The 27918-nt window shown below is 37.0% G+C and overlaps 1 protein-coding gene and 1 pseudogene across 1 annotated transcript in view; one reads left to right on the top strand and one right to left on the bottom strand.

Moving 5' to 3' along the window:
* The first annotated feature begins 12995 nt into the window (after positions 1 to 12995).
* Positions 12996 to 16059, top strand: LOC139712220 (uncharacterized; annotated as a pseudogene).
* A 3370-nt stretch (positions 16060 to 19429) lies between these two features.
* Positions 19430 to 27918, bottom strand: part of LOC139712229 (putative elongator complex protein 1) — a 50808-nt gene continuing 42319 nt past the window's right edge. Inside the window, exons 24-25 of the mRNA XM_071624067.1 lie at positions 20666 to 20823; positions 19430 to 19815 (exon numbers count right to left, since the gene is read on the bottom strand). Coding sequence (XP_071480168.1) covers positions 19657 to 19815; positions 20666 to 20823 — 317 coding nt within the window. The 3' untranslated portion in view covers positions 19430 to 19656. The remainder of the gene's footprint in view (positions 19816 to 20665; positions 20824 to 27918) is intronic.

Here is a 27918-nt window from a genome sequence, read left to right as displayed (position 1 = left end):
TGATATCGAATCCAACCTCATATCTACTTTTAAATCTTCACCTGGAAGTCCTACTCAACAAACTGAGTTGCTCAACTGTATAAATCAAACTCTATCTTTACAGAAGTTGTGAATTAATTCTGAATGTATTACCACCATATAAATCAAGTTCTGAATACTGCTCTACACATCATATCAGCTCACGGCCAAGTGATAACACAAAGAGCCAATGCGAATCTATACGACGCTACAACTACAGTAACTCTACACGCAACGTACAATGCACAATGCGAAGCTGTCAATCCTACGCTATATCAATATGCACCGTACATAACCTACACTAGCGTCACTTACGCTAGACTGTTCATGATATCCGGACACACAAAAAACATTTGAATTCTCTTTTATCAAGAACTGTGAACAACGTAATAATCGTAAACTTACGCAGAACCATCAGATGCAAGACTTCCATCCGGGATTCTGTGATTATCGTGTGATAATCTTGCACATTTTCTGCATTTTTGCTAGACTCACGAACCAGCAAACCGTCGGTTCGTGCGCCATCTTTCTAGCCCATTATAAAAGGCCGAAAATCACACTACTATATATTGCGCGCGCGCATACATTTAACACACAATCACTGCTACATTTGAAGCGCTAACACTAGCCTACGTATGAGAAGCCGAAATTGCAAAAACAAATTCAGCGCGAACAGCACAGGTATTGCTTATTTATAAAAATTAATATTTCTTGTGTCAAGTTGTTTTTTATTGAAACAAAATGGCAAACTGCCCTTCATCAATGGAAGTAAACACTTTAAACTATTCAATTTTTCAGTAGTAACTATCCTGATAAAAATAGGGCATACCCCATACTCAGGTTGGTCATGAAAATATAGAATATGATTTAATATGATTATGATGGTAAATATTTGGGGAATATTGTTCCCTTATCAATCTGGATCAGTATTTGAGTAGTTTCAACTGATTCCATTTCAATAATTATGCAAAAATTTGTTTATGGGTATTTTGCAAAATTATTTTGCAAAATACCCATAAATGTGTCTCTCCACACACTAAACGAATGGGGGACAAAGGGCATGCATACTCAGGTTGGTCATAAAAATATAAAAATATGATTGAATATGATTAGGATGGTGAATATTTGGGGAATATTGTTTCCTTGACAATCTGGATCAGTATTTGAGTAGTTTCAACTGATTTTACTTCAATAATTGTGCAAAATACCCATAGACATGGTTCTTCACACACTAAATGAATGGGGGACAAACTGTCCCATACGGAACTGTCCCATACGTAACACGTCATGTCTGTCTTTAATTAGAACCTGTAATTAGAGCTTTTTACCTAATGACACGAAACTTACCTATGATAATCTTGAGTGTTGTGACTTTTATCACAGTGAGTTACAAGTTGTAAAATGAAATACTTTCAGAGAGTTTTGAGGTTGAAAAAAATGTTCAAAAAAACAAAATTTTTCTGGTCCCATACGTAACGGCACATATTTTCTCTTCTAGAATATAATTGTGAAGGTCATTTTTCTCCATTTTTTGCATGATTATACTTCTCCTAGATATCAATCACCATGATAAAGTTTGATATGATCAAAAGCCATTAACACTATTTTTCAGGTCATAAAAGTCTCTGAATGTCCCATACGTAACGCGCGTGTTATCTTGGACTTGCCCTATTCCATTTAATACACTGAGTCACGAGACTAGAGACCTGTACATGTAGTCTGTGGAGAGTTTAGAGGTTCAGAAATGAATATTTCAATAAATCTTTTAACTTTTAAACAATGCAATTTATATTCCAATTATTTGATAATTGTTTGAATTACTCAATAATCAATTGTTTGTATGTTTGATTTGTTTACAAATTCTTATACTAAACTGGTACAGAAATTAGACTTGAATTACAGAAACTGCAGATAAATTTTAGTTATCTGCTACCAGTATTGATCAGTTTAATAAAACATATTCATAAATGTTTAAGCCTTAAAAAACAATGGCTTTGGTCTATGAAATGTCAAGTAGCCATTATTTAAATTGTACATAATGTAAAAAGTATACCAGTATTTTCTAGAGTAATCAAGCAGACTGAAGCAGTAAATCCCAATGAAAAACATGAATAGTAAATATTTTGTGATCAGGAGGCTAACTATTAATATCACAAAATGTTGATAGTTTGCTTTAAGGTACATGACTGTCCAGCTCTTAAAGAAAATGTCTGATAATGAGGTTCACATTCAACAAGTTTTTGGTAATAGATCAGCATGTAAAGTAAATTATAGTAAACATGGAAAAGTTTCATTGTAGGATTTTGCAACAATATAGCTAAAACCCCAGAGTAGAATAGTATAAAACACATAAACGTGTCAAATTCACAATGTTCAGTTCTCAAAAATCTCAGAAAAAACAGCAGGAAGCGAGCTCCAATCTTAAAATTCTGTTCACATGTAAATGTTTCAGCCTCATAAACAATGGCTTTGGCCTATACAGGTAGGTATAAACTATGAAATGTCTATAGTAATCACTTGAATTACAAAAACAAGAACTTTTCAAGAGTAATCATGCAGTGATTATCCCAATTAGGAGGCTATTAATAGTTATCACAAAATTTTGATAATTTGCTGGAACAAGGTCCATGCAGCTTTAGAGGAAATGTCTTTTAACAACTTTCGTAACAGATCAGTATACATGCACTGTAATATTAAATAGTAAATTTGGAACCTGTTGAAGCACATGTGATGAACATGTGTAATTAATACAATGTACATGTAGACCAGTTGGTTTGGTGATAGAGAGAGACCAAGAGAATAACAATCTACTGGAAATACAATCTTAATACAAGAGTTCAGTAATCATGTACTCATTGGTTACTTACAATCACAACCTTCATATCATTTCTTGGTATTAAAGCAAAATAATGTCGGTAACTCACATTACATTGTGGTAACTCACGTTACATGGTAACTCACGTTACAATTTTAAGACCTCTGTTCTGAGAATTTGAAGCAAAGACTATAAGTCCCATCATATTTCTTGGATGTGTGCTGCATAGTTATTTGATAATCCAAAATACCATGTCTCAGTTGGGCATAGTAAAATTGCTAGGTTAAAAAGTTCATGTTTCGGTAACTCACGTTACAGTAGCTTCTCGAGCTATGTAAGAGCACGCTGGTGTCCGAAGTACATATCTTATATCGAGGTCTCCACTTTATTCACTGCTAGATTAATATATTTTTGATTTGTAAAACCAAACAAAGTTTGATTTGAGCCTCAAATATAAAAAATAATCACAAAGAGCAACAAAAATGCATTTTTAGGGATTTTTAGGTCAAAAAATGCTTTCTGGTTTCAAAAGGTATAAAAATGCACAAAAGGGAACTTTTCTTTAAGGTAAAGTTGGTTTCACACACTTCAAACTATGGCTAACAAAGTAAGATTATCAGTTGTCCTTAAATATGCGGGTAAAATTTTGGTGGTCATGTCGCACAACTCACGGAAATGCCCTGTATACAGGTATCTGTGGAAACTTTTTTTTTTCTTTTTTCCTGAGGGAAGGAGTTTGGAATGATAGCTGCTGTTTTTACAGTGGACTCCCATTATAGCCAGGTCAACAAACAATTAAATATTAAAAAACAAAGTGGACAATGTTGCAGCTAAGTTTTTACTTTTTTGTAACCGGAATTGGTTATAACCATGTTCCCTATTGAATAACAAGAGTGCACTGCAATATGAAGCAGTGGTTGCCGTAATGTCTCAATTATACTGTCACAGGACAATTAACCCACCCCCTTCAATTGCTCTCATATTCATGACTGTCTGATGATCTATAGCTAGAGTGTTATTGTTCTGGACCCTTCACATACACTGTAATAAAGCATTTAGGTAATTCTGTGCAATGCTGTTATCTACTGCAGATGTGAATGTTCACCCCATGTATGCACGAAAAGTATGTACTTGAAATCTGCAATCCCAAACTCCTTCCCTGTGGTAATGAGCAGTGGATTTTGATGTCAGAACATTTTCCTCTATCATTTTGCAAATTCTTGTGTTTGTGTGCATGTGTGTGTGTACATTGTATGTTTTGATATGTGATTACCATGCTGTATCAGCGTGTGTGATTACCATGCTGTATCATCATGCAACCCCCCCCCCCCCACCCGCCCATGGGGGGGGGGGGGGGGTTTGCATGTTGCCGTTTGTGTGTGTGTGGTGTGTGCATGTGTGTGTGTTTCTCGCAAATGGCCTCGATTTCTTTTTTCTTTTGAGAAGCAATGGAATATGCCCCGTTTGTTTTGAACACAAACTATCTATCATGTCCCCGTTTTGCGGGCATTTTGGGAGAATATATGTGTGTTTAAAAAGACAAAAAGCGAATTTTGTTTCTATGGTTAAAAAAGTTACAATATAAGTTTGACATTATTTTGTACAATGTTGTGTATAATGCAGTTTGTCTTTGCATAATGTTTTGTTTTTGTTTCTGTGAAAGTGAATTTTGTGATGTGAAATTGAACGAAATTCGAATAAAGAATTAAAAAAAAGTATCAGGAATGATACAGTCCCCTTTATCTGAGTCTTTCTGAGCACTATGCACATGATAGAGATTACACTTTGTTTCATGTTCCATTTTGCTCACTTCAGACATACAAAGACTTGCATTTGTGGATTCAACCACACAGTCTGTCAGTTCAGGGCTACCAATATGCAAAGATCAAACAAGAACTAGTGACAATGCAGTACAGGGCTGTCAGCAGGGAAAAAGGTATCACATCCTATTTCCTCTACAATGTAATTGCCACATTCTATCTATATACCGGTATATGTGAACATTCAGCATGATTAGAGTTTGTTATCTCTGAACAAATGTGATTAAAGTACAAGGTCAGTTGTCAGATCATGATACGGAAAGGCATATTACTGTCTTTTGTCAATGGCCAAAGCATGTCACTTCAATCTGAAATGCTTTGGTATTGCCTCAAGCTTTTATTATCCCCCGAGGGAACTTGTGGTTACAGAAGAAGTCCACCTCAAAAATAAATGAGCCGCACTAGAAAGAGAAAAATGTTCCCTACAGAATGATACATTTTTTAGGAAAACATTTCTTGATCAGAACTTATGAATATTCAAACTACCAAGTGGATAATGTCATACCCTCACAATTTTTTATACATACATGTATATGAATATTCCGATTTTTTTTTTTTAGCTAATACAAATGAAAGTACAATTTACCGTTCCAAGATATATCGGAGTTAACATTTGTTTTTGTTTTTGTTTTTTTCAGTGCTTTTAAGGCAAGTTTTATGTTCAAACAGCTGAAATATGAGATTTTTGTCATTTCAGGATATGAAATGAATAAGAAATTGTGAGAGCATTACATCATCAACTTGCTGATTTGAATATTTATAAGAACTGGTCAAGTCAGCAAGAAATGTTTTTAGAAAAAAAAAATTGAAATTTCAAAATGTCATCTTCTTAAGTTCTTATCCAATCTTTGTCACTTTTGTATCGTCCTTTACAGAATATTTGTCTCTTTCTTTTGAAATTAATTTATTTTTTGGGTGGATTTCCTCTTTAATGCCCATACTTATAGACAATTAGTGGCTTGTATAATATCAATATTTATGTGATATGGGGTTCACTGAAATAGTATCCATTCATTCTCCTTCTATTTCGTAAGTATGATGAGAAAATAGATCAGGCATTTTCAGGCATTTGAAGACTGGTCTGTATATTATGCAGGTAACAAAAATGTCCTTGAACAGTTTATAGATTGGGTAAATAGGGTCCACACTGGGTTTTGTAAAGTAAGTGCTCATGCATCTAAAACAGAGTGCAAGCATTGCAAAGCTTTACTGTGAAGATTGAAGATGACATAGGGATGTGAAAATGTATACATTTTAAATGCCAAATATATGATAATTTTTTAATCACTAGGTCAGCCACAGATAAAGACCATTCTTGCAGTCACAGTGAAGCTTTTGTCGGTGGACTGGAAGTGCGACAGTCAGGTATGATCATCACCAGCATTCACTCAGCTTCCTCAAACTTCAATTTGGTTGTCAATGTAAGATGATGGCAAGAGTGCTGGTTCAACGTGCCAGAGGCTGAATAGGATATATTGCACCTTTGTGGATTTTTAAAGTTATCTGTGAGTTACAGTGTCAGAATTAGGCAGGCATACCCCAGGAACCAACCAAGGATAAAATGAGATCTCACTATAGCTAGATTTTTGGAATGGATTTTTGAACACATGTCTATAACACAAATCTCTCAATGTACATTTAGCCAGCTAATGTCCAAAACACATGACGTAATCATAAAAGGATTTTACTGGAAAACAGTGACTATTATCCCTACATGCTCTGCTCATTACAATATTGACAGAATGGTAGAAACTGTTTGACCTTCCGTACAAACTTCCGAGTACTGATAGTAATTTTGGTAAGGGGTAAAATGCAGCATACAGCGTGCTCTCTGAATTTACACACATGGTTGCAGGAGAGGGTGTGACATCTGCTGTGATTAGTGGTTACTTCCACTCCCACATGCATGGTAGGAATTCATACAAAATTGGAAATGTGTAGAATATTCCATCTCTCCCCCCCCCCCCCCACCCATCTGTCTCTACATGATATTTAAATAAATTGAATATTTATACTAAATTATCAATGGTTTCAATGAGGGTTTACAAATACACATTGATTAATTTACTTTTGAAAATAATCTGTGTTTGGCATTTCTCCCCTGCAAGTGGAGTTCAATGTGTAGCAACTATCTGTAGTCATATAGGCCTATGTGTATGATTTTGTAGCAACCCATGGGGGTCTGTTTTGACAAAATTTCATAATAGCTACAGAACTCTTGCAGTCTTTAGAGCCTTGTAATGTTTTGATGATGTTCGCTTGTGTTGGTCTTGCCTGAGAGTATCTGTTCTTGGCCTGACTTCTACTGAGTACTGTATGAAAACAAAGAAACAAGCAAACGAACAAAGACTTAAATTATTCAACTGAACTAAAGAAGTATAAATCGGCAGCAGCACTCATGTTCTTCTGCCTTGAAATGCCTGAGATGATGCAAGAATGTTGTACACCTAAGTTTATTTGTATTGGGATATCATTGCACATACAATTTGTTTATGTACTGTCATCTAATATGTAATTGTGAATAAGTTCAATGCCTTCTGCTGGAATGAACCCAATTTCTAACTCCAAACAGACTACTTTACACCAACACAGGGACTTTCTGTCAAAAAGAATGTATTACATCAAGGATCTTTGTGTTCAGGCATATAACACTTCTCTTTTTTATATCTCTGTGTTCTTGCACTGACAGACATCAATTTCACCATAGGTGACCTCGACAGCATACCACATGTCGACTCCTTGCCAAAATGCAAAGGTGAAATTTGTGATTTCATCCCAGGAGTCAATGGCTTTTCTGTGTCCTTGAAAGCTTAGCCTCACTTCAAGTCATGCCAGATAAATGACCAATTTACATTCCTACCAAGGGACTCCAATCAGGGGCTGGAGGTGAGGCCTACCCATAGCAGAAATTAGGTTTAATGTCCTGTAGACACCTCAGTTTCAAAGGCACATTACAGAGCCACAATGTTATGACTGTGGCAGTGTAAATAATTCATATGTCATACATTGTACGAGAGAGACAGTCTATTAATAATTTTCGCAACCTACTCTCAAGCATTCCACTGGTACATTGTATTACATTTCATTTTTCTTTTAAATTAACCAGTCGTAAACTACTTATTTTCTTTTATTACCTCTGCACTCTGACCTCGTTATGCAGGAAGGGATCTTCTGCCAATGTGGTCATTAATGTTTATCTTTAATTTTTTTAAACAGGTATGGTTATCACCAATAACTCTATGTATAGAACTGACATTCTAAGGCACCACTGCCTTTTGTGGAGCCTGAAATCTTGGATCTAATTTCCACTGCCAATACCACAGCTTTAGAATGTGTTCATGGTTAGTCTCTAGCTTTCCGAGGACAGAAGGGTGAATGTGCCATACATTAGCACATGTGATGGCTGCCCACGAAGTCATAATGTGTGTGCACATTACTATGCAAATGATCTACCATACACAAACCCATACTTCATGTGTTGTCACACACAACAGCAAAAATGTAGCAGTCTTGTCGGCTGGCACTGCACGCCACTGTCATATCGGGTCTCCGAGGTGTTTTTTCATTGGTTCTCTCCTCTAAAATTCTAATCTGCGTCTGTTTTTAACTTATTTGTATAGTGTAGTTATCTATATGTTGTTTGTCCAAACTCAGCTGAGCATAGGTCTTCCCTACGTCGTATGTATCTGAATGGTAATGTGAAATGGTCTTTGAAAGTTGGCTGTTATTAAATTGTAATGCACAATAATTTAATTCAATTCAATTCAATTCAGAAAAATAATTTACATGCTTATTTTAGAAACACTGTGTTACAATAAAAGTGAAGCTACTGTGACTTAATACGAATGTGCTGAAGTTTTCAAATAATCACCAATAAAGTGGTCCTTTATGCCACTTAACTGTAGAATACTATCCTATTGAAATGAAAGCTTCATCTTGAAACCTTGTACTTGTATTTGAATTCAATTTTGCTGTAACTTGTGACAATAACACAAGTGTAACGATAAGATCATCTCATTGACTTGAGACACAAGTGTATTGATATTGGTGTGGTTTGGTGCTGATAATGTAAACACTGTCTGCAAAGTTGTAATAAGAGATGGTAGTAACAGTATGTTAAGTGAACACTGGCTCAATCAATTTTGCTCTTCACTGATTTTCCATTACTTAAATACAACTCATATAATGTTACACACATGTAATGTTCTTTTATTGTTTCATGTGTGTTCATGTGTGAATGTAAATGTGTGTTTCATTTTAAAGGGAAAGTACAAATTCTCTCTTTGAAAATGAATGGGCACTTGATTTCAGTAAATTCATATTTAATGACATAAACAAATGAAAGTCGACAACATTTCATATCATGACAATAGTATGATAATATCAACATGATAAGTGACACAGCAGCATATAATGCTTCAAAATGCCTTCTTGTCATAAATCATGAGAAAAAAAAAACCCATCTTGTCATCTTAAAGCATTGATAAATTGGAATAATACATGTTTATTACTTCAGTTTCTAAAGAAACAAAGCTGTAACACATGTTTAGATCTGCACAAATAACAAGAATCCATCTTAACATACCGGTATGCTACTACAGTAAAACAACATATGACAACCATATTTGGCAGTTATTTTCTTTAAACTTTGTATTAATTGTATCACATCCTTCCTAAGTTTGGATTTTAAAATGATGAAACTTGTAACTGCAACCTTATCTCTGGCACAAAAGTATTCATGTTATTCATGTTTTTCTTTAAGCAGAAAGCTTGCAGCCAACTCCATAATGATTCCCTTACAATTACATATGAAGGTAATTCCTTCGATTTGTGTTTCACACTGATATTTTTTTATGCCTCCACCACAAAGTGTCACCAGAGGCATTATGTTTTGGGGTTGTCCATCCATCTGCCTGTCTGTTGTACCATCCTTCAATTGGCAATTGATTTTGTGTACAGTGTAATTCAAGAACTGTTTGAGGTATCCAAATGAAACTTGGCATAAGTATGTATGAGTAGATGAAGCTGTGCCTGTCAGCTTTTTGGTGCAAACGTTCAAGGTGAAAGGTCTAGGTCAAATTCATGAAAAATGTCACTATTCTCCCCAAATCTTTCAATGGCAGAAGGTATTTTTTAAACTTGTGTATACATAACAGGTAAAAATTCTGTAAGGAAAGTTTTGGAAAGTTTGGAAAGTTTTTGAAATGAGAATGCTAAAATGTCATTCTTTTCTTCATATCTTGGAGAAGGGGCAAGTTATTTTCTTTAAACTTGAGGTATATATATGCATGTACAGCTTGACATTGATTGTCTTGAGAATCTGGAGGTCAAAAGTCAGGTGAAAATGCGAACATTTTGCTAATGCTACATTACACTATTTTCTCCATACCTTGAAAATTACTCAATGCATATATTAACTTAAAACAGATATTTACATGCATATATACTGCACAGTGATTCTGTGAGGAAAGATTTGGGCCATGGGGTCAAAGGTTTAGCGATACTGTCAAAACGTCATTATTTTCCCCATATTTTGAAAATAGCTCAAAGTCTTGTCATAAAAATTGGCTATTACCAGTTAGTAATTATTTGAAGACAGTTGTGGGGCCATGGGGTCAAAGTGCAAGGGTCAAAGGTTACAGGGGGAAATGCCGAAATTCCTAAATCCTTGCTCTCTTAAACTGTTCAGCCATCCAAGTAAAATCCAGTCAAGGAATGTATAAATACTCAACACATTTTCAGTTGCACCATCAAACTTTCAAACATGTCATTTCAGTTTTTTACTGATCATGTGAAACTGTTGTCTAACTCTGTCAAGATGTACTAAAGACATATTGGGCGAATAATGCAATATGGTGGAGGCATACCAGTCGCAATAGTAACATTTCTATTTTTTTTTTTCAGATTACAGCAATCTAAAAGGAAGTGCCTTTAATAAAATGTTTCACAATAAGCATTTAATCAGACAATGTGATATCGAAGTACCTGTATTAAGTTGGTATTCTTGATTACTTACATGCATGAAAATTTACAAGAGTGAGCAAGGATGCATTTTTCAAATTTCCCTCAAGTATAATACATGTCACATAATTCAATAAAATCATCCATTCAATGAGATGGCCACCATGAATCTTTCCTGGATGATTCCTATTCTGTTATTCACAAACCTGTGATATTCTATATTTCATCTTTATTCTTTGTCAATACTTTTGGCATTTTTTTCTCATGATTTATAGAAACACTAAATTAATATATTTCATCAGAGGGAATTTTTCAATGTATGATCTTTTTTTTAAATTTACATATTTTTAACACACATCCCTTTGAGAACAAGAGGGCCTCTAAATGGACCGGTATATGAAACATTTTTGTTTCCTGGTGCCTAATTGGTAATTGTTCTCATGCCTTGTAACCACTCATCATTTCCATGATAAGGTATGATACTCTTCTATTGGCCTTCAAAATTCAGTAAAATTTCATACGTAGCAAAACTGTATAGTCATACGGTACTCATACCTCAGTTTCGTTTGCATATCACAATATGAAATTATTGTTTTTTTTTTTTCAGAAAAATGTTCCTCTAGATGCAGTGATTCTGGCACAAACATACATGACCAACCAGGAGTTGAATTTGATGAAATTCTCCTATGAAGCTAGGCTTGGCACTGTGCCAGGATGAGGTAACACCAACGACACAGATGAGTAAATTCACACTGGCTGTAAAGCCCACTTCATGCTTATAACAGATTGAGTCCACTGGGCTGATGCAAAATATATTATGTACATATAAATATAGGCTATTAATGGAGTGGTTTGACAAGTAATTGCTTCTTCCACTAAATACACAACAGATGTCTTCCTCTCCCCATCTAATTTTTTCCTAGTTGTGCGATCCAAAGCATAGCTTTTACATAATACTTAAACTGAACAGGAGTACCGTAGTTAGGGGTAAACTCAGCCTAACCGGTAAACTCAGCCCGTATGGGACCCCTTGAAATGGAGTTGGAAGAGATGCTCAAATGCATTATGCTTACACGTCGTAACCAACTTTGATAATTCATTACCACATACGCTCTCGATTGCGTGCTTGTGATCGCTGGTATCCTGCTCGTTGCCAAGGTATCTATGTCATTGTCAACGACGCCATTTTCCGCAGTTGCCTGTTCATTGCATTCGTTGATGGTAAGTTAACTCAATGACTTCTTTTAATCTAGCCGGAATTCCGTTAAACGTTTCTGAAACCACACAATTGTATATGAGTGGGACCGCACAGCCCTTACGTCCGTCCTCGACAGAAGCTTGCTTCCAAATGGTGAGTTTTGGGCAATTTCACTGCGCATTTGGCGACGCTCGCCTACAAGATGGCGCTGAACCAGTAAACTCGGCCCCCCAGAGGTCGAATGTATGAGCGAATGTCGTGCGTGCAATGAGTCGATTTGTAAAAATGGTGCAATGGACACGCTCATGGTGTAGTATTAAAAGCAAAATATTGAAGAGTGTGATTAATAGTTACATCAGTTGTCGTTATGTTTACAGTAATACAGGACACATAGTAATATGGAGAGAAAGATATATAAAATAATTTAATAAGTTTCCAGCCTTCATCATATATCATATGAGAGACTTTAATACTATCTCTACTTGGGGTAGGTGCCCCCTCCTCCATTTTCATGAGTGATTTTTCGTTGTTATCAATGGTCGGATAGAACTTTCTATGTGTTTTTTATATTTTTGAATGGAATAACCGATGATATATTAGATCAACTAGCTCATTAGTTAATAAGGATAGGGGTAGACTATGGCCCCATCGCATTAAAGTTATGTTTGAACGCATTTCTGTAAAAATTCAATCACAAATTAATTACAAACCACTCTGAATCGAGCAATTCAGAATTATTGTATTATCTTGTGACTTGCATTTAAATCTAAATGCCACTGGGATTAGGCCTAGGCCTAATCTTTAATTATCAAAGTTTTTATTCTCCACCGGTTATGTATTGTCTTCTCCTGTCCAAATATATTTCAGACCACCCCCCCCCCCCGACACAAACACAAACATGCAGGCGCCTTATCTCTTCCATGATTGCAAACAATATTCTAACGTGGCGCAAAACGATCAGAGTAATTACTTTGTTTAAAATTACAGTTTTAACTTGTATGCAGATTTACTAACTTCAATAGACTTCTTTTTTTAATCTTTTTTTTTTTAAGGGAGGTTAATCACCTGTTAATATTAGTAGTTGTAATATTAGTAGGCCTTATGTTATTTTTGTATTACTATTACTACATAATTAATATTACTGTTATTATTAGTATTTCTTATATAGTTTTGCCATAATGTCAAGGCGGAACTTCAAATCATGGAGTCAGGAGTCCATGCAGGTGAGGCTCCACAGGATTCAACTGGGGGAACTCGGTCTGAGAGCTGCAGCAAGGATGTATGACCTCCCCCAATCCACCTTGCAGGATAAATACCATGGACAGACTCCTGTTTACAGCAAACAAGGACTGAGCCCAGAACTCGCTACAGAAGAGGAGAATAAGCTAGTAAAGTGGATTATCGAGATGGCAAGAGTAGGGCTATGTCAGGACAAGAAGAACATCTTGGATGTAAGATAGATTGAGGTTTGTTGTTTTTGTTTTTTGTCGTTAATAAAAAGCAAATAAAGCAAACAAACGAAGGACATACATTAAAACGTGCATAGGCCTACTAATTCAAATCACAAATCACATTTCAAACTGGACATTTTCCTTTTCTAATAATCTCTGTGGTACAACTCAAAAAACCAGCCTGAATATGCAGTGCAGTAAAGAATAATATTCGACAAATCCATACATGGTTATCAATTTTAGTGTATCCAAAGGGAGGGGGCCATGAGTTTTTTTCCCCCAAAGACCTTTGTCGGTACACTTAGGCATCAAGTGGTCAAAAGTACCGACAAAATAAACTCGATATCGGGTGTTTACCGGTAACAACACCTGGTCCCTTATGAACTTCGCAACGTATATGACATGTGAAATAACTGGCTTTTAATGCCGTACACAATGTGTAAGTTTGGAAACATAAGTTTACCAAGAAATGTCAGTTCAGAATAAGCAGATTATAAATGGAGATGGTTGCCATGTTTCAAAATGTAAATGAAATATTACAGTACCTCTAATTCCATATAAGGTTTAATCATTCACCACATAAAGAAAACAAAATATTCTTGGAATTAATGCTTAAATGTAATTATCCGACACCTCTAATTATTATAGTTATCAGACTGTCCGTACAAATTATCAATAAAATTGTTGCACAACTTTTTAGATGCATAACAATCAACATTTGAATAGATATATAAAATATTTTGAGCATCTGATGTATAGGACCTATCACCACTAAGCATGAATAACACCTAATCAAACGTTTTTACTGAAGCAAATCTGCATGCTATTTTTTTTTTTCATGCATATATCTTACAACACAGTAATATTATCACAGAAAATAGTCAATGAAATTTCACCTCTTACTGTCATAAGATTTTATCAAGTATACAGAAAAAAACTGACATAGGTCATTCACTACGGATTGGCCACTCAAAAATAAATTTGTCTTTTCATTTGTATAGGTTGTCCAAAAATTCCTCAAAAGAAGCAAGCGGGAAAACCCTTTCAAGAAATGATCGTCTAGGCCAGGCCTGGTGGCAGGCCTTCATGAACAGACATCCGACCATTTCACTTAGAAAACTTTAGCCAATTGGAAAGGAACGGTCTGTAGTTGTGACAGGAAGAGTTGAAAGATGGTTTGGTGAACTTGAAGAGCACTTGCATGAGAACAACGCAACATCAGTGTTGATAGAGGCGAAAAGAATCTTCAACTCTGACGAGTCTAGTTTCGCCTTGGGAGGAAGAGTGGGTTACAGAGTTCTGGCTGAGAAAGGGCAGAAGGTGGTGCATGAACTGAAAAATTCTGACAAGACTCAGATGACTGCAATGGCAACAGTATCCGCCACTGGCGAGTTCCTACCTCCGATTAATAAGTAGAGCTAGTCATTGGTGCAGGACATGTGCTGGTAGCGCTCTTGTTAATCTGGTCAACAAACAACTTTCCTGGAATCAGCTGATAACGAAAATACACACCCTTCAAGAGTTTGGAGCTTGGAATCCTCTGGAGGTGTCAATTTTCATTTCAGAACAACATTGAGTGAGTTATCATCACTTTTATCATACTTTTGTATGGTTTTTGATCGTTGGACTCTTGGAAAGGTTCCTTTCAAGCCATAACAACTTGTTATTATCAAGTCCTGGCAACAGGTGCCTGTGCTCCGGAAACTCACACAACGCGCACTTATCCATCCAGCTGCGATGCAAACCACCATTGTGACGTCACCCGGGTTAAAGAACTTTGAACTTTGGAAAGGACAACACCACGACGCTGCTTTTTACAACGATAGTAACACTTACAGGCGTAAACATTAGAAACATGCGCAACCAGTGCGCAACCAGTCAACAAACTTCATTACGACGTCACCACTTACAGTCAATGCAGCTTTCAGTGTAACACGCTAGCGGAACTTACTCATGATATGATCCACGCACTGTCTTTATGACGTCATCAAGCAATTCATCACACGCTGGCTGGAGCTCTACACATGGCACCTACCTACAACTACTAGTTTTACACCTGCACCCGTCTCTCACATGTGGTCCCTACGGATAGCTGTTTGCATGCAACAGTAACCATGTGAGAGGTACCGATGGGTCTCAAAGAAGACTGGATCCGGCGAACCACGCGGAGGAAACCACCAGATTGGTTCAACGGGCAGGAAGGTGGATACAGCACAGCATTGTGGAGCGCAACAAGAGCACAGTAAGACACGTAAGACACTGATGGCCATCCACTGCATCCTGACTTATCACCAGCTGTCTTGATTAAAGTCTTGCCACTGGATATAGATGGGCCAGGACGAGAGAGTGAGGCTGACGACCCTGCGCAACTCTTCCTCACTTTAATCCAATTCACACGCAAGTCACAACTTCCCTCATTTCACTCAGGAATGTAGTGTTACTAGAAGTTGTGGTCATCTTTGCCAGCTAAGGAGGAACATCATCATCATCATCACCTGCGATGATTGTCTTGCCAGGCCAGCGAGCAGGGAGAGATGGAAATCCAATGGCAGAGCACCAGCAGGAGCATTCTTTGCCTGTACTAAGAGTGGATGGATTGACTCTGCCGCCTTTTTCGGCTACATTGCCAACGTCTTCCACCCGTTCTTGGTACAAAGAAGAGTGCCACTGCCCATGCTCCTGTTCGTGGACGGCCATGCCTCTTACCAATCCCCTGAGGTGTCGGTGTTTACCGTCTCCCTCCGCATGTCACACAGATCTTGCAACCATGCGACGTGTCAGTCTTCCATTCCCTGAAGTCTGCGTGGTGTGACACCATGCGGCAGTCCAGGTTCGAACATCCGGGTGACTTCGTCACAAAGACAACGTTTGCGTCGGTGTTCTGCATGGCATGAGAGAGCATCTCCAAGAAGACTGCGTTTCCGAGAAATGGTTTTAGGGCAGCCGGCATCTATCCCTTCTCTAAGACCTGCAACACAGCCCATGTCCTGCCGTCTTCTATCTATCACTTTGGGCCTCCCACATCCCCAACTTGTGAAGATGACCCTTCTGTCTCTTCGACGTGTACTTCATCTCGTCTTCGTCCACCTTCTCATTCTTCTGGACGCGCAGTGATGGACCATCGATGGAGACTCCCTAAGAGATTCCCTTCATTCCACCCTCCATGAACGAGTACATCTCTTTTCCCAAGGTTGAGGTAAGAAGGAAGCGCAAAAGAGAACAGCTTCCAGAGGTAATTTCTGGAGAGGAGCTCCTTCGGTTAGTGACGGAAAAGAAATAGAAAAAAAAAAAGAGGAAGCCAGGAGAAAACAGAAGAGGAAAGGGAGGAAAAGAGAAAACTGAAAGATCAACAAGCGAAAGAAAAGGAGGAAGGGAAGCGGAAGGACAATATCAGAGGAAAGAGAAAATCCAAGAGTAGAAAGGACGCCGACTCTGAGTGCCCCAATTGCACCTCTCACCCCCTCAACCATGTAGACTGGGTAAAGTGTGATGAATGTGAAAGGTGGTGGCATCAAGCTTGCACATACTTATGTAATTTCTCTCCAGACTAGGTGAAGGATATGCCGTTCACATGTAACAAGCAAAAGTGAATACAGACTGTATTTTGGTCTGCACCCACTTTCATCATACTCTTGTTCAATGCAACCAGCTTTTGTTTAGTGGACACTTCCTGTCGGCCACATAAATTCCCAGGAAGTTTAAATCGAGGAAATTGTGTGCATGTCTTTCTTTAATTTAATTTCAAAATGTTACTTCTTGATATAGGTTGAGTTTATCGTCATACGGCAGCCTGTACTGTTGTGTTGCCTGTTTTACTGCTGTAATCGGAATTATGTTAATTTATGTGTTGTAGTACCTCATAGTTTAACGGTCTGTTTCATTTGAATATATGTTAGAATATATGACTTAGAGTTGTGTACTAATTACATATGTTATTATGTTCATACGTATATATCGACAGGATCTACCAATGGTTTAGAATCACCATATGATGTAGAAAAATGTGTGGTGATATTTCAAAAGTACTTTGTTGAAAATGATCTCATTACAGACATGCCCCTTTTGTATTAGTGCATAAATGAAGGTATATAACATGGATAAATAATGATAATTTAACACTACCAAAAACAAGGTATTACAGTAGAAAACACAAGAATCAAACTAACATCTTGGTGGCAAAAAAAAGAAAGAATGTTTTCGATAAAGGGCAAATAATTTGCTGGCTGAAATGACCTATGTGTTGCGTCTTTCATGGCTGGAATCCATCAGAAGGCCCAGCCTGCAGAGATGCGTGTATTTTAAGTGTGCATCAATACCGTGAAAGCATGTGAAATTTTTAGTTGTTGAATTTGTGATATCTTCACACTTCACATCAGTATGTACAATGTAGAGATTGCATTTATAATGGACCTGTGCAATAAAGTGCTTATGGCATATGATATTCAATTATATTCAACTACATAATTTCACCTGTTGACGGTTTGATTTTGCTACAATACGCAATTCCCAAAGCACCTGCCTGAGTATATTCGGGACTCATCCTCAACGGGTTAAGTTAGACGACATGCATTTTAGCTCTAATTGGTTACATGTGTGAAAGCCAATCTTTGAACTACCTTTGAATATTGTTGTAAGAAAAAAACAGATGTGACGTTCTCCATGCATCTGAAATGAGGTAAAATGAGATACATGATTGCATACAACTGTCCATGAATATTTAGGATTCTCTATTATCTAGCTACCTTCTACAAAGCATTAAAGCCAACACTTAATGCCTCATCAGTGATGTACTGAATGTATGATTAAATGAATTTGAAATACTAGCTCAAGTTTTACATGCAACAAGTCAGACAGCTTAACGTCTGCATCATATGATTGAGATTGAAGTGTAACGTTTAAATCTGAAATTTTATGTCACGATATTGCTAAAAAAAGATGAATATAATAAAAGTGCATTCAAAGCACTCAGAGATATGAATACATGTCCAGTAAGCTAAATGTGTAATTTGTTTTGCTTTGAAATACATGTACATATTTATGGATGATGGCGATATGAATTTTTTTATGAGTGAAGTACAGATGGGCAAGCAGTCCCTATCACCTCCTTATACAGGCGAGGAGTGCATGAATGTACTCCTAGAGGAGTGCATGTTTTTTGAAGAATATTGAACTTGGGCTGCATTATGAGGCATGAAAATCAACATGTTGATGCTGATTGTTTTCATGTGAGACTTTGCATACAAAGTATTGAATTATTATTTTAAAAACAAAGTTATATAAAAATGAGCAACACAAGCGACTGAAATAATCAAATGCACTTGGTCCAGGATTGATACAGAAAACGAAAAAGAAAACATGAATACGCAATGTAATAAATGTTCATTCGCAGTTTATCAAATTTACTAGAGTTTCTAAAAATTACCAAGTGTATTTGACTCAACTAGCACCAGAAAAGGGATCAAGAGAATTTTTGAAATATAAATTGGGGAAAATGTTGAAAAACGTTTAAATGACACAACCATTTTCAAACATAGGTAAACTTCAACATAGTGCTAAAAATAAATGAATATCAGAATAAACAACAGCAATAGCAATAGCTTTAATCTCATGTTGTATGCCCAAACACAAAGAACACACCACGGTCACAACATACAAATTGCATAGCGCCAGTTAGTGGCCGAGTTTACCTGTATGAGCTTCCTATTCCTTTCTACAGCAAGGTTTCGGCACAACGCGTATATAGCAGCGGGATGATCGCTTCGCCACAGTACACACCCCGCCTATCGCAATCGCCACAATTTTCCCTAGTTCACGAGAGGGTACGACATTCAACGATTTTGTAAATCAGTAGCCTAGCTACATATTTTATCTTAAACGGACTGTACAGTCCTGGTTGAGGTGGGGATTCATGTTTTGAACATTCCTAAGTGAGATAATGAGAAACCTCTTATGAAATATGAAAGAGCTAACATGTGATTTTAAGAAGGATTCAACGTTTATTTGATGAAAATCGGTTTTCAAGTGGCTGAGATATCCAAAAGAGTGATAATAATAAAAGGCGACAGGCCATGCCTTTTACTAGAATCTCTTTGTTTCACCTTGTTTTTGGATATCTCAGCCATTTCAAAACTAATTTTCATCAAATAAACTTTTGATACCCCTTAGAATTGCATGCTCTTTGACATCTCATAGAGTGGTTTTTTAATATCTCGCAAAACGTTAAAAGCTAAATCCTCACCTCGACCAGAATTGTACACACCCTTTAAGGGGCCGAGTATACCCGTAACTACAGTAATACCAGTGAGTTTGTTTCTTTATCAGTCATAATGTCAAAGTTGAAAAAAAAAATGTCTGGATGAGAACTTTCTGTCGGGTGGGCTAAATGCTCTATCATCACCTAGACTCCAAATGATGCAACTTCCACTTTTGGTCTTCTGTCAGTTTAGGCGGTACCAAGACAGCCAGCTCTTCCTTGCTGAAGGTTCTCTGTGGACCACCTAGGTTTGCCATACTCGCCACAATGCTGTTGGTAGTGGCATGGGGCCCAAACGTCTGTAGAGTGATGAATGATCAGTGATTACAGCAGGTGACAACTTGGGTTTTGAACATTAAGAATTAAAGGGGGAACTCAGCTCCACATATCTTCTCACTTTAATGAATAGAGTTGTAAAAACTAAGAAAGTTACACTGAAATCAGACTTTTTTTTTGAGGGGGGGGGGTCCTAAAAGGCTAGTTTTTTTATTATATGCGGAGTTTGAAATTACATATTTTTATGTAGAACAGTGTCTTGTACATTGACAGAAAACCTTCTTCTTTGCCAATAATAAACTCTAGTAAAAAATGATATAAATGAAAAATTAATCTTTATAACAGCAAATCTAGGACATCTTCTAAGTATACAGTGTACTCCCATTATAATGAACACGTTATAACAAAATCTGGTTACAATGAAGTAAATATTCAGGCCACAACAATATCTGCGCAACGTTTTTTATTGTTTGTTTGACAAATGTGACTGCCCAGCTCAAAGCCCACAAAAAGTTGGCCAAAATGAATTTCCACTTTTCTACAATTTAAATAGAAAGCTCTAAGATTTCTAATGATAGTACGTAACTTGTTGAAATTGACCATCCTAGCCCATTCAAGAAGTGATCAAAATAAGAGGGAATTATGAGGTGCAGTTTCATAGAAAAGGGAGAAAAGAGGATTTAAAGATTAGGGTTACTGTACTGTGCAGAAGCATCAATGAACAGTGAAAAAAGCCTGGCCTGGTTAGGGTTACAAATTTCAGTTACTAGTAGTTAACCCGAATAATGTATTTTGGTCCTTTACAGAGAATTCTAATCTGCAACTTTTTGTGGGATTTGAGCTGGGTGGTCACGTATGGTTCCTTCTGCCCACCTGTGATGAGGCTTGGTCGTTCAGCGGCTTGGTTGGCCAGATCTCTTCCAGGGAGGATGCGAGGAGACTGAGCAGACTCTGGAAGTCATCCTGTAGCAACCTCGCCTCAGCCTCGGAGTCGAAGCGTACCAACATCCTCAGGAGGAGGCTTATTTCGTCTGCCACAACAAAGGAATGAAACAATCAATGTCCAGTTAAGTCACCATCCACTGGAAATGAGGAAGATATACTAGTACATTCACTCACAAAGAACTGACTTCTGTATGTGCTCATCTTAATGATGACATTAAACTGGTCTGCTGGCCTGGTTCCTAATTTTGACTTGGATCATTGTAAGCCCTTTGTGTTCAACAATGGGTGAGATGAATACTAGGGTACTTGCATTTGAGGTCTCTAAAGCGAACCAAAGTGAACTGAACCAAAGTGTACCGTACTGAACTGTGCCAGATTTGGAGCTTTCAAGCGCTCTGTGGAGGAAGCGTACCTCATGAGTTATTTTTAGACTCAAGCTAGAGGGTCACAAGTTGTGTCGTAACGGGGTCATTTATCTGTGTGCTATGCACTCACACCTCATTCCGTGCACTGTGTATTATATAAACAGTGTAAACAAGTGTGTACTGTACCAAACGCATCATCACTTTCAACATCAAGCAATTACAGGGAAAGAGGACAAGTTCCGAAGTCATTTCGTAGCTTTCAGACAAAGATGATTCGAAGCTCTCTCGATCACTTCTTAATAAGTTCATCAAGCTGCGAGCTCGAAGATGGCACAAATTTCTAAGAAAATTGATGCAGCTGTGACAACTTCTTTGCCTTTGACATGGACTTTCATTTCGCGAGTGGACTTTGTGTCCGACACTGTGGACAGGGGCTTTTAGGGACATAGTCAAACATTCATTTTCTGATGAACACTGGAAAATTAATTTCTGAATGGACAGAGTACATTCGCATACATTCAACAGTAATCAACTGCAGCAGGCTCTCGCGAAGAAAAAAGAGCCAGCAAAAATCGGAGAACGCATTCTGTTGAAAAATGGCTTTACTACAAATACCGAGTTCCACATGATCAGGCATCTTTTTGGAGTCGGTAAATCTTCTGTGTGTGAAATCACTCATAAAATGTGTAGCATTATTGTTGATTAACTCGGTCCACATGTGATCGCGTTTCCGAAAATTGAGCATCTGCGTGAAGTTGTCAATGGTTTTGAGCGAAAGCACAGGTTCCTTCTGTGTGGAGAAGCCATCAATGGGACACACATCCCAATAATTGCCCTGCCGGAATATCCATCCGACTATTACAACAGGAAAGGTTGGCACAGTGTTGTGCTACAGGCCATTTGCGACGATTCTTACAGGTGCCTTTGTTCTTGCATACAATTTTCAATTACTAAATCATAAAAGGATGACTATCATTTATATCTGTCGGTAGTGTCTTTATTATATTGTGTTAAATGTATTCTACCATTTCTACTATAAATGTTCAATCTCTCTTCTCCTCTCCATATACTGTTTCCACTCTCCCTCTCCCTCTCCAGACCCATATGTGTGGTAGTAGAATGCTTATATTTCTCGCAATTTATCTCTTTCTAGTAATCCCATGGTCAGCAATGTTCAATCTCATCCTTCCTCTCCATATACTGTATACACCACATATTTTGCGAGTCTAATTTTTTCGCGAATCGGGAATTCCTGACAATTTCATAAGTGGTTAAATTCGCCATCGTGGAATCTGGAACTGAACAGAGAAATGTACACGCGTACGTCACATCCACATCGAGATCAGAGTCAATATTTTTGTGTGTTTTTGATTTCGCAAACAGCACCTGACTCGCGAAATTCACAAAATATTTGGCATATACAGTACTCTTTCCTCAACACATTTTTCTATACTCTTTCCTCTTCCCCTCTCTCTCTATTTCTCTCTAGACATAATGTGTGCTAGTAGTACACATACTGTAGTAGAATGCTTATATTTGTCTGGGTATACATTTTCACTGCCTACCCAAAAAAACATTTCTTAGAAACATATATTAAGCGCCATATAAATGCATTGTATTATTATTATCATAACACTCTTCTTATCTTCTTATCTGATTGCCTACGGAAATATCCTCTATCTGTTTGTACAGAGCACTTTATTATACTGGAATGAAACACAGACCCATTATTTTCTTACATGAAACGTGTGTATTCTTCAGATTACAGACTTGAAATTCAGATGGCCTGGGAAGGTACATGATGCCAGGACTGGCAAATTCGGCATCTATCATCGTGGACAAAGTGGGAGGCTTTTGGGATCATCATGTGAGTTTGTATGTGCTTCATTTGGCATTCTTAACATTTTTTAAATGCCTTTTTTCACTAGTTGCCAAACTTTTTACTGAATACTTGTACATCAAAATGAAACCAATTTTGTGTGTGTGTGTGTGTGTGTTTACATCAGTACAACAACTTACACTGTTAGTGATCATGATTAGAAATTCACTGTTGACTTGAGAAGACTTGTACTTAAACATACTGCTCAGGAACAATTCATAATAATTCTTAACATTTATTGTCATTGTTTTTAACCAGGATTACCAAAACAATAACATACAAAAGAATTCTGGACTTGAGTCCTGAAAAAATTGGTAGGTCATAACAAATGCTTTAACACATTTCAGAGCTTTAAGTAGAGCCTATGCATCCAAGGAAAACAAGCTTCTAAGAGTGGCTGTACACTCTAAAAGCTTTTCTGTTTTTTTCCCCATCTTATTTCTGTGTAGACTACATGGAGGCTGGTTTGGGTGGATGTGCCGATCGTGAATACTGAAGGGGTATCCAGACAACTAAACAGCAGCAGCAAACGAAGTTCAACACGCATCTTAAAGCAGTGTATGAATGGCCATTGAAGGTACTTTCAGTCAGCTAAAGGGAAGATGGAGGTGCCTGCTAAAGAGTAACGACACAAGTCTGCCAAAACTTTCAAACATTGTCCTCCCTTATTGTATTTGGCATATCACATTTGTGAGACCATGCGAGACATGCCATTGGGAGAATGGATTGACCTAATTCGACATAAGGGCATCTACTAACCAAAGAATGGTCATGAGCAGCAGGAGATGGCAACTACCCATGATATCTGTTATGCTTTTGTTATCCACCTCAACATGTAACATTTGAGCATGCTAGTACATGTCTATCCACAATGGCAGCAGAGAATGCACTATTTTTCTTTTTCAAATTGAAGTTTTAATTGAACAAAAGTGCTCTGACCACAACAATGGTCCTTATGAACAATGGATATTTGCTTGTCTACATGACAAAGTTAGAATACTAAACACTGAGAAGTGAAAATTATCTGGAACAATAAATGCCTGAACATCATCTTGAACAATACATGTATGAACAAACAAGAAAATAATCAGAATGTAACATTACATGTCTATGGCAAGATCTCTTGGCTAACTTTAATGATATAATACTGTGCAACTTTCTACATGTAGCCAATAGGAAAAACTTCAAAACAACAATGGATTCATCATGTTAAATGCTCGTTTTCTGTATAGGCTCCTGATTGCAATTAACAGTTAAGATAAATACAACCTGTTAAATATGTATATCATTTGCGAAAAAAAAAACAACCCACTGATGCACTTATTAGATGCTCTATAATAAAAAGGAGAAACAAAAACATGTATAACAGTACATTATATTATTTTTGAAAATAATTAACTTTTTGATTTCTTGTACCATTATGCCTGTCAAATCTGATGTTGAATTCATTCCTATATACATTTCAGCAACAGGGGGCTTTGAAATCATTAAAAAAATCGTTCAAGAATGTAAAGAAATCTGACATTATTTGATTTGTCACCTGATAGCACAAGTACACCTATACATGAATTTAATGAGGTCCAATTGGAAGCAATTTATCTATTGTTTTGTATTTGTTTTTGTCAGTGATAAACGTAGGCAAGATACAGTACTTGCTAATTCAAACACATTTCTGGGTCACAATTACTTTGCTATACCTATGTTACATTTCATATTGTACAATGTGTATTACATTGATTATTAAGAACACTGATAGATCGGTACTGCCATCATAAAATGATTTTCTGGTATATATACATGTTTGTATCAGCCTAGGAATATACTACCAGCTACTTAGAACAGACAAATGCAATTCAAAATCTCTAAGAATATCTGAAAATGTGGCAATGTTGTGACATAATATTTCTTTTTAACGATTTCACTTACTGACGTTAAATGTTCTTTCTCCCACAGTAATGTCACACCAAGGACACTCAAATATAATGTAGCACAACTATGAAAGATGATAACACATTATTTGTGTGATCCTATAGTATATTGTATTGTTTAAAATGTATACAACTTCTAAATTGAATGAATTTCATGTTTTCAATACCCTACTCATCAGACATACTCACTAACCATTACATGAAGTATGAAGTAAATGCATAATTAATGTACATGCACTTTACCACGTACAATGTGCAGTGTATGACTTAATTCCAAGTACAATTGCAACTTAGCTTTTCCACCTAATACATTTTGTAAATGTACCTAGGATAGATTGTGGGATGACAGTACATTTGTTTTAATGCTATACAGCAATGTAGATGTCAATAAGACACTACAAAATCATTGTGCATGAATAATTCAAGCATTTTTTTCTCTGGAATGATGACTGTACAGGAGAAGCAATGTTTCCATTTGCTTTCAAACATGCTTTTTGTTTGCTGGGAATACTCTCATCAGTCTCTTGTAGTTGGTGTGGTATTTCAAGATATAAATGAGACGTAATTAAAATATAAACCAAAGACAGCTTCATGTCCACAATCATAGGTTATTGTGGTAAAATTGAGGATGGGGAACTAACCCTTCAGTCTTCAGCTTGGGAAGTGCTTTGCTTTAGCTCCTTCATAATGTTGCTAAGACCCAACATAATACTATCAACAATAACTATGTTTCTTTGGAAATTATTGTTCTTTCTCTTTGCCTCGCATTCCTCGGCATCTCTTCTTAGTCTCTCTTCTCTGGCAGCAAGTTCTTCCCTGTGTTTACATTCCTTGTCTTCAAACAGCTCCAACAGCGTCTTAGCCCATTCCCTGTCTTTTTCTTCCTCTTTGCGTGGTATTTCAAGATATAAATGAGAGATGATTAAAAAAAAATAATACAGTGCACTCCCGTTATAACGAAATGCTCGGGACCGGCAGTTTTCTTTCGTTATAACGAAATTTTGTTATAACCGAACAAATACAATATATAACGAAAACAAGAAATCCACGCATATCTGTTTGCTGAATAGTCATCATACACTGGAAAGCTATGTGAAATGGGATGGGATTATTGTATTAGCATATTAAACGAAGTTCCCCTCAGAAACTGTGCGTGACACAAGGAGCGAATACACAGTGATGTGAAGCATTCGCCCGTGCAGAGACGCTATAAATGCTTGTTCCGCTACGTACTTTCGAAATCAATTCTCATTTCGTTATAACGGAGCACATTTCTTTTGTTTTTCTTTGTCAGTGGCGCTCGGAAAAGACTTCGTTATTACGAAAATTTCGTTATAACCCTGTTCGTTATAAGCGAATTTTGTACCATAGACTTTAATGGTGTTAATTTTTGGACCAGAAGTTTTACTTCGTTATAACGAATTTTCGTTATAACCGTGTTCGTTGTAACGGGAGTGCACTTTAATAAGACAGCTTAATGCCCACAATCATAGATAATTATGGTAAGAAGAGGATGGGGAACAAACCTTCAGTCTTCAGCTTGGGAAGTGCTTTGCTTTTGTATGGGCTGAGATGAGAGTGTGGGTGATTATGGAATAAACTGATCGTGATTACATTCTAATTTCTTCAGTACTTCTTCTTCTAACACCAAGCACTCCGTCGTTCCTCTATCGTCCGACAGTTCGTAGAGCATTTCGTAATACATGCCGGAGACAAACAAAAAGAACTCAATTCTTGTGTTTTCGATGAAAGTATATTTTGTTAGCGCAAGAGCCGCATTCTCCAGTGCCCTCTTAAAGACGCTCATCATCTCATGTTCATAATTTGTTGCCATCTTGATTGACCTCACTGCATCTAGCAGTTTGTTTTTTATGGGGGAGTTTGTGAAGCGGGTGGAGATGGCTCGTTGAAGGACATCGACGGGATGGGGGGTAAACATGAGTGGCCCTGTGGGGGTTGAGTTTCTGGAAATTCATACCCTCAGGGATGCGAAGATCAAGATGGGATAGATGGATGGAGGGGTGTGTCGAGCGAGCTTGGATGGATGGATGGATGGATTGGCAAATGATCTGTTGAATGTCTAAAGGATGAAATGTGAAAAAAAAAAAAAATTGAGTTAGGATGTTACATGTATATTTTGACCAAACCACAAGAAAGTTTATAAATATATCATATATGTTATATAAGGTTAATCAGTATCTAAAAATATTTGTCGTATATTTTAATCCTATATACTGCTACAATTTTATGTATGTACGATGTACAAGGAAAAATGTATACCTTCATCGTCCGTCATTGTTTATATTTACATCTTTAAATAAACTTTCCTGAACAAGGAATTTCACCCTGTAGTCTAATCATTATTGATCATTTGGAAATATGCTGTATACCTGCTGGAATTCACAGATGTGCAGATGGTTTTGATGATACGATGGTTTAACCATAGATCTCTTCTGACCACTGTGGTTATCTCTGAAAGGGACATATGACATAAATGATCCGCACTAAGGAGTAAACGAAACGGAAATGGAAGAAAAAAGTGTATCTTCATCATCGCATCATCTTTATCATCAACATAGATCATAATCTTTTATGTACATCATCATCATCATAACGTCACTATTATCGTAATTATCACAATTTCAATTATCACAATCATCATCATCCGATTATCATCACTGTTATCATCATCATCATCCAATCTTCATCATCACCGCCATCATCATCCGATTATCATCATCGTCATTAAAATCTTGTTTATTATTATATTCATCAATGTATGAGCATCATAACCATTACCACACTATACCACTACAATCATCTTCATTTGGCAGTACATGTGTACACTAAGTTTCAAGAAAATACTTTCAGGGATTGCAAAGATATGGGGGAAATAGTGAAATTTTTAGCATTTGACCTTGACCTTTGACCTTGAGCATGTGCACCCAAAAAGTTGACAGGCACAACTTTGCCCACTCATACATATACATGCCAAGTTTCACTAGGTTA

Source organism: Diadema antillarum, unplaced genomic scaffold (genome assembly GCF_040938485.1).
Source record: "Diadema antillarum isolate AM-2024a unplaced genomic scaffold, OU_Dant_1.0 seq00001774_RagTag, whole genome shotgun sequence".
Lineage (NCBI taxonomy): Eukaryota > Metazoa > Echinodermata > Echinoidea > Diadematoida > Diadematidae > Diadema > Diadema antillarum.
The sequence above is the reverse complement of the archived record's forward strand: the minus strand, read 5'-3'. Positions and strand labels throughout refer to the sequence as shown.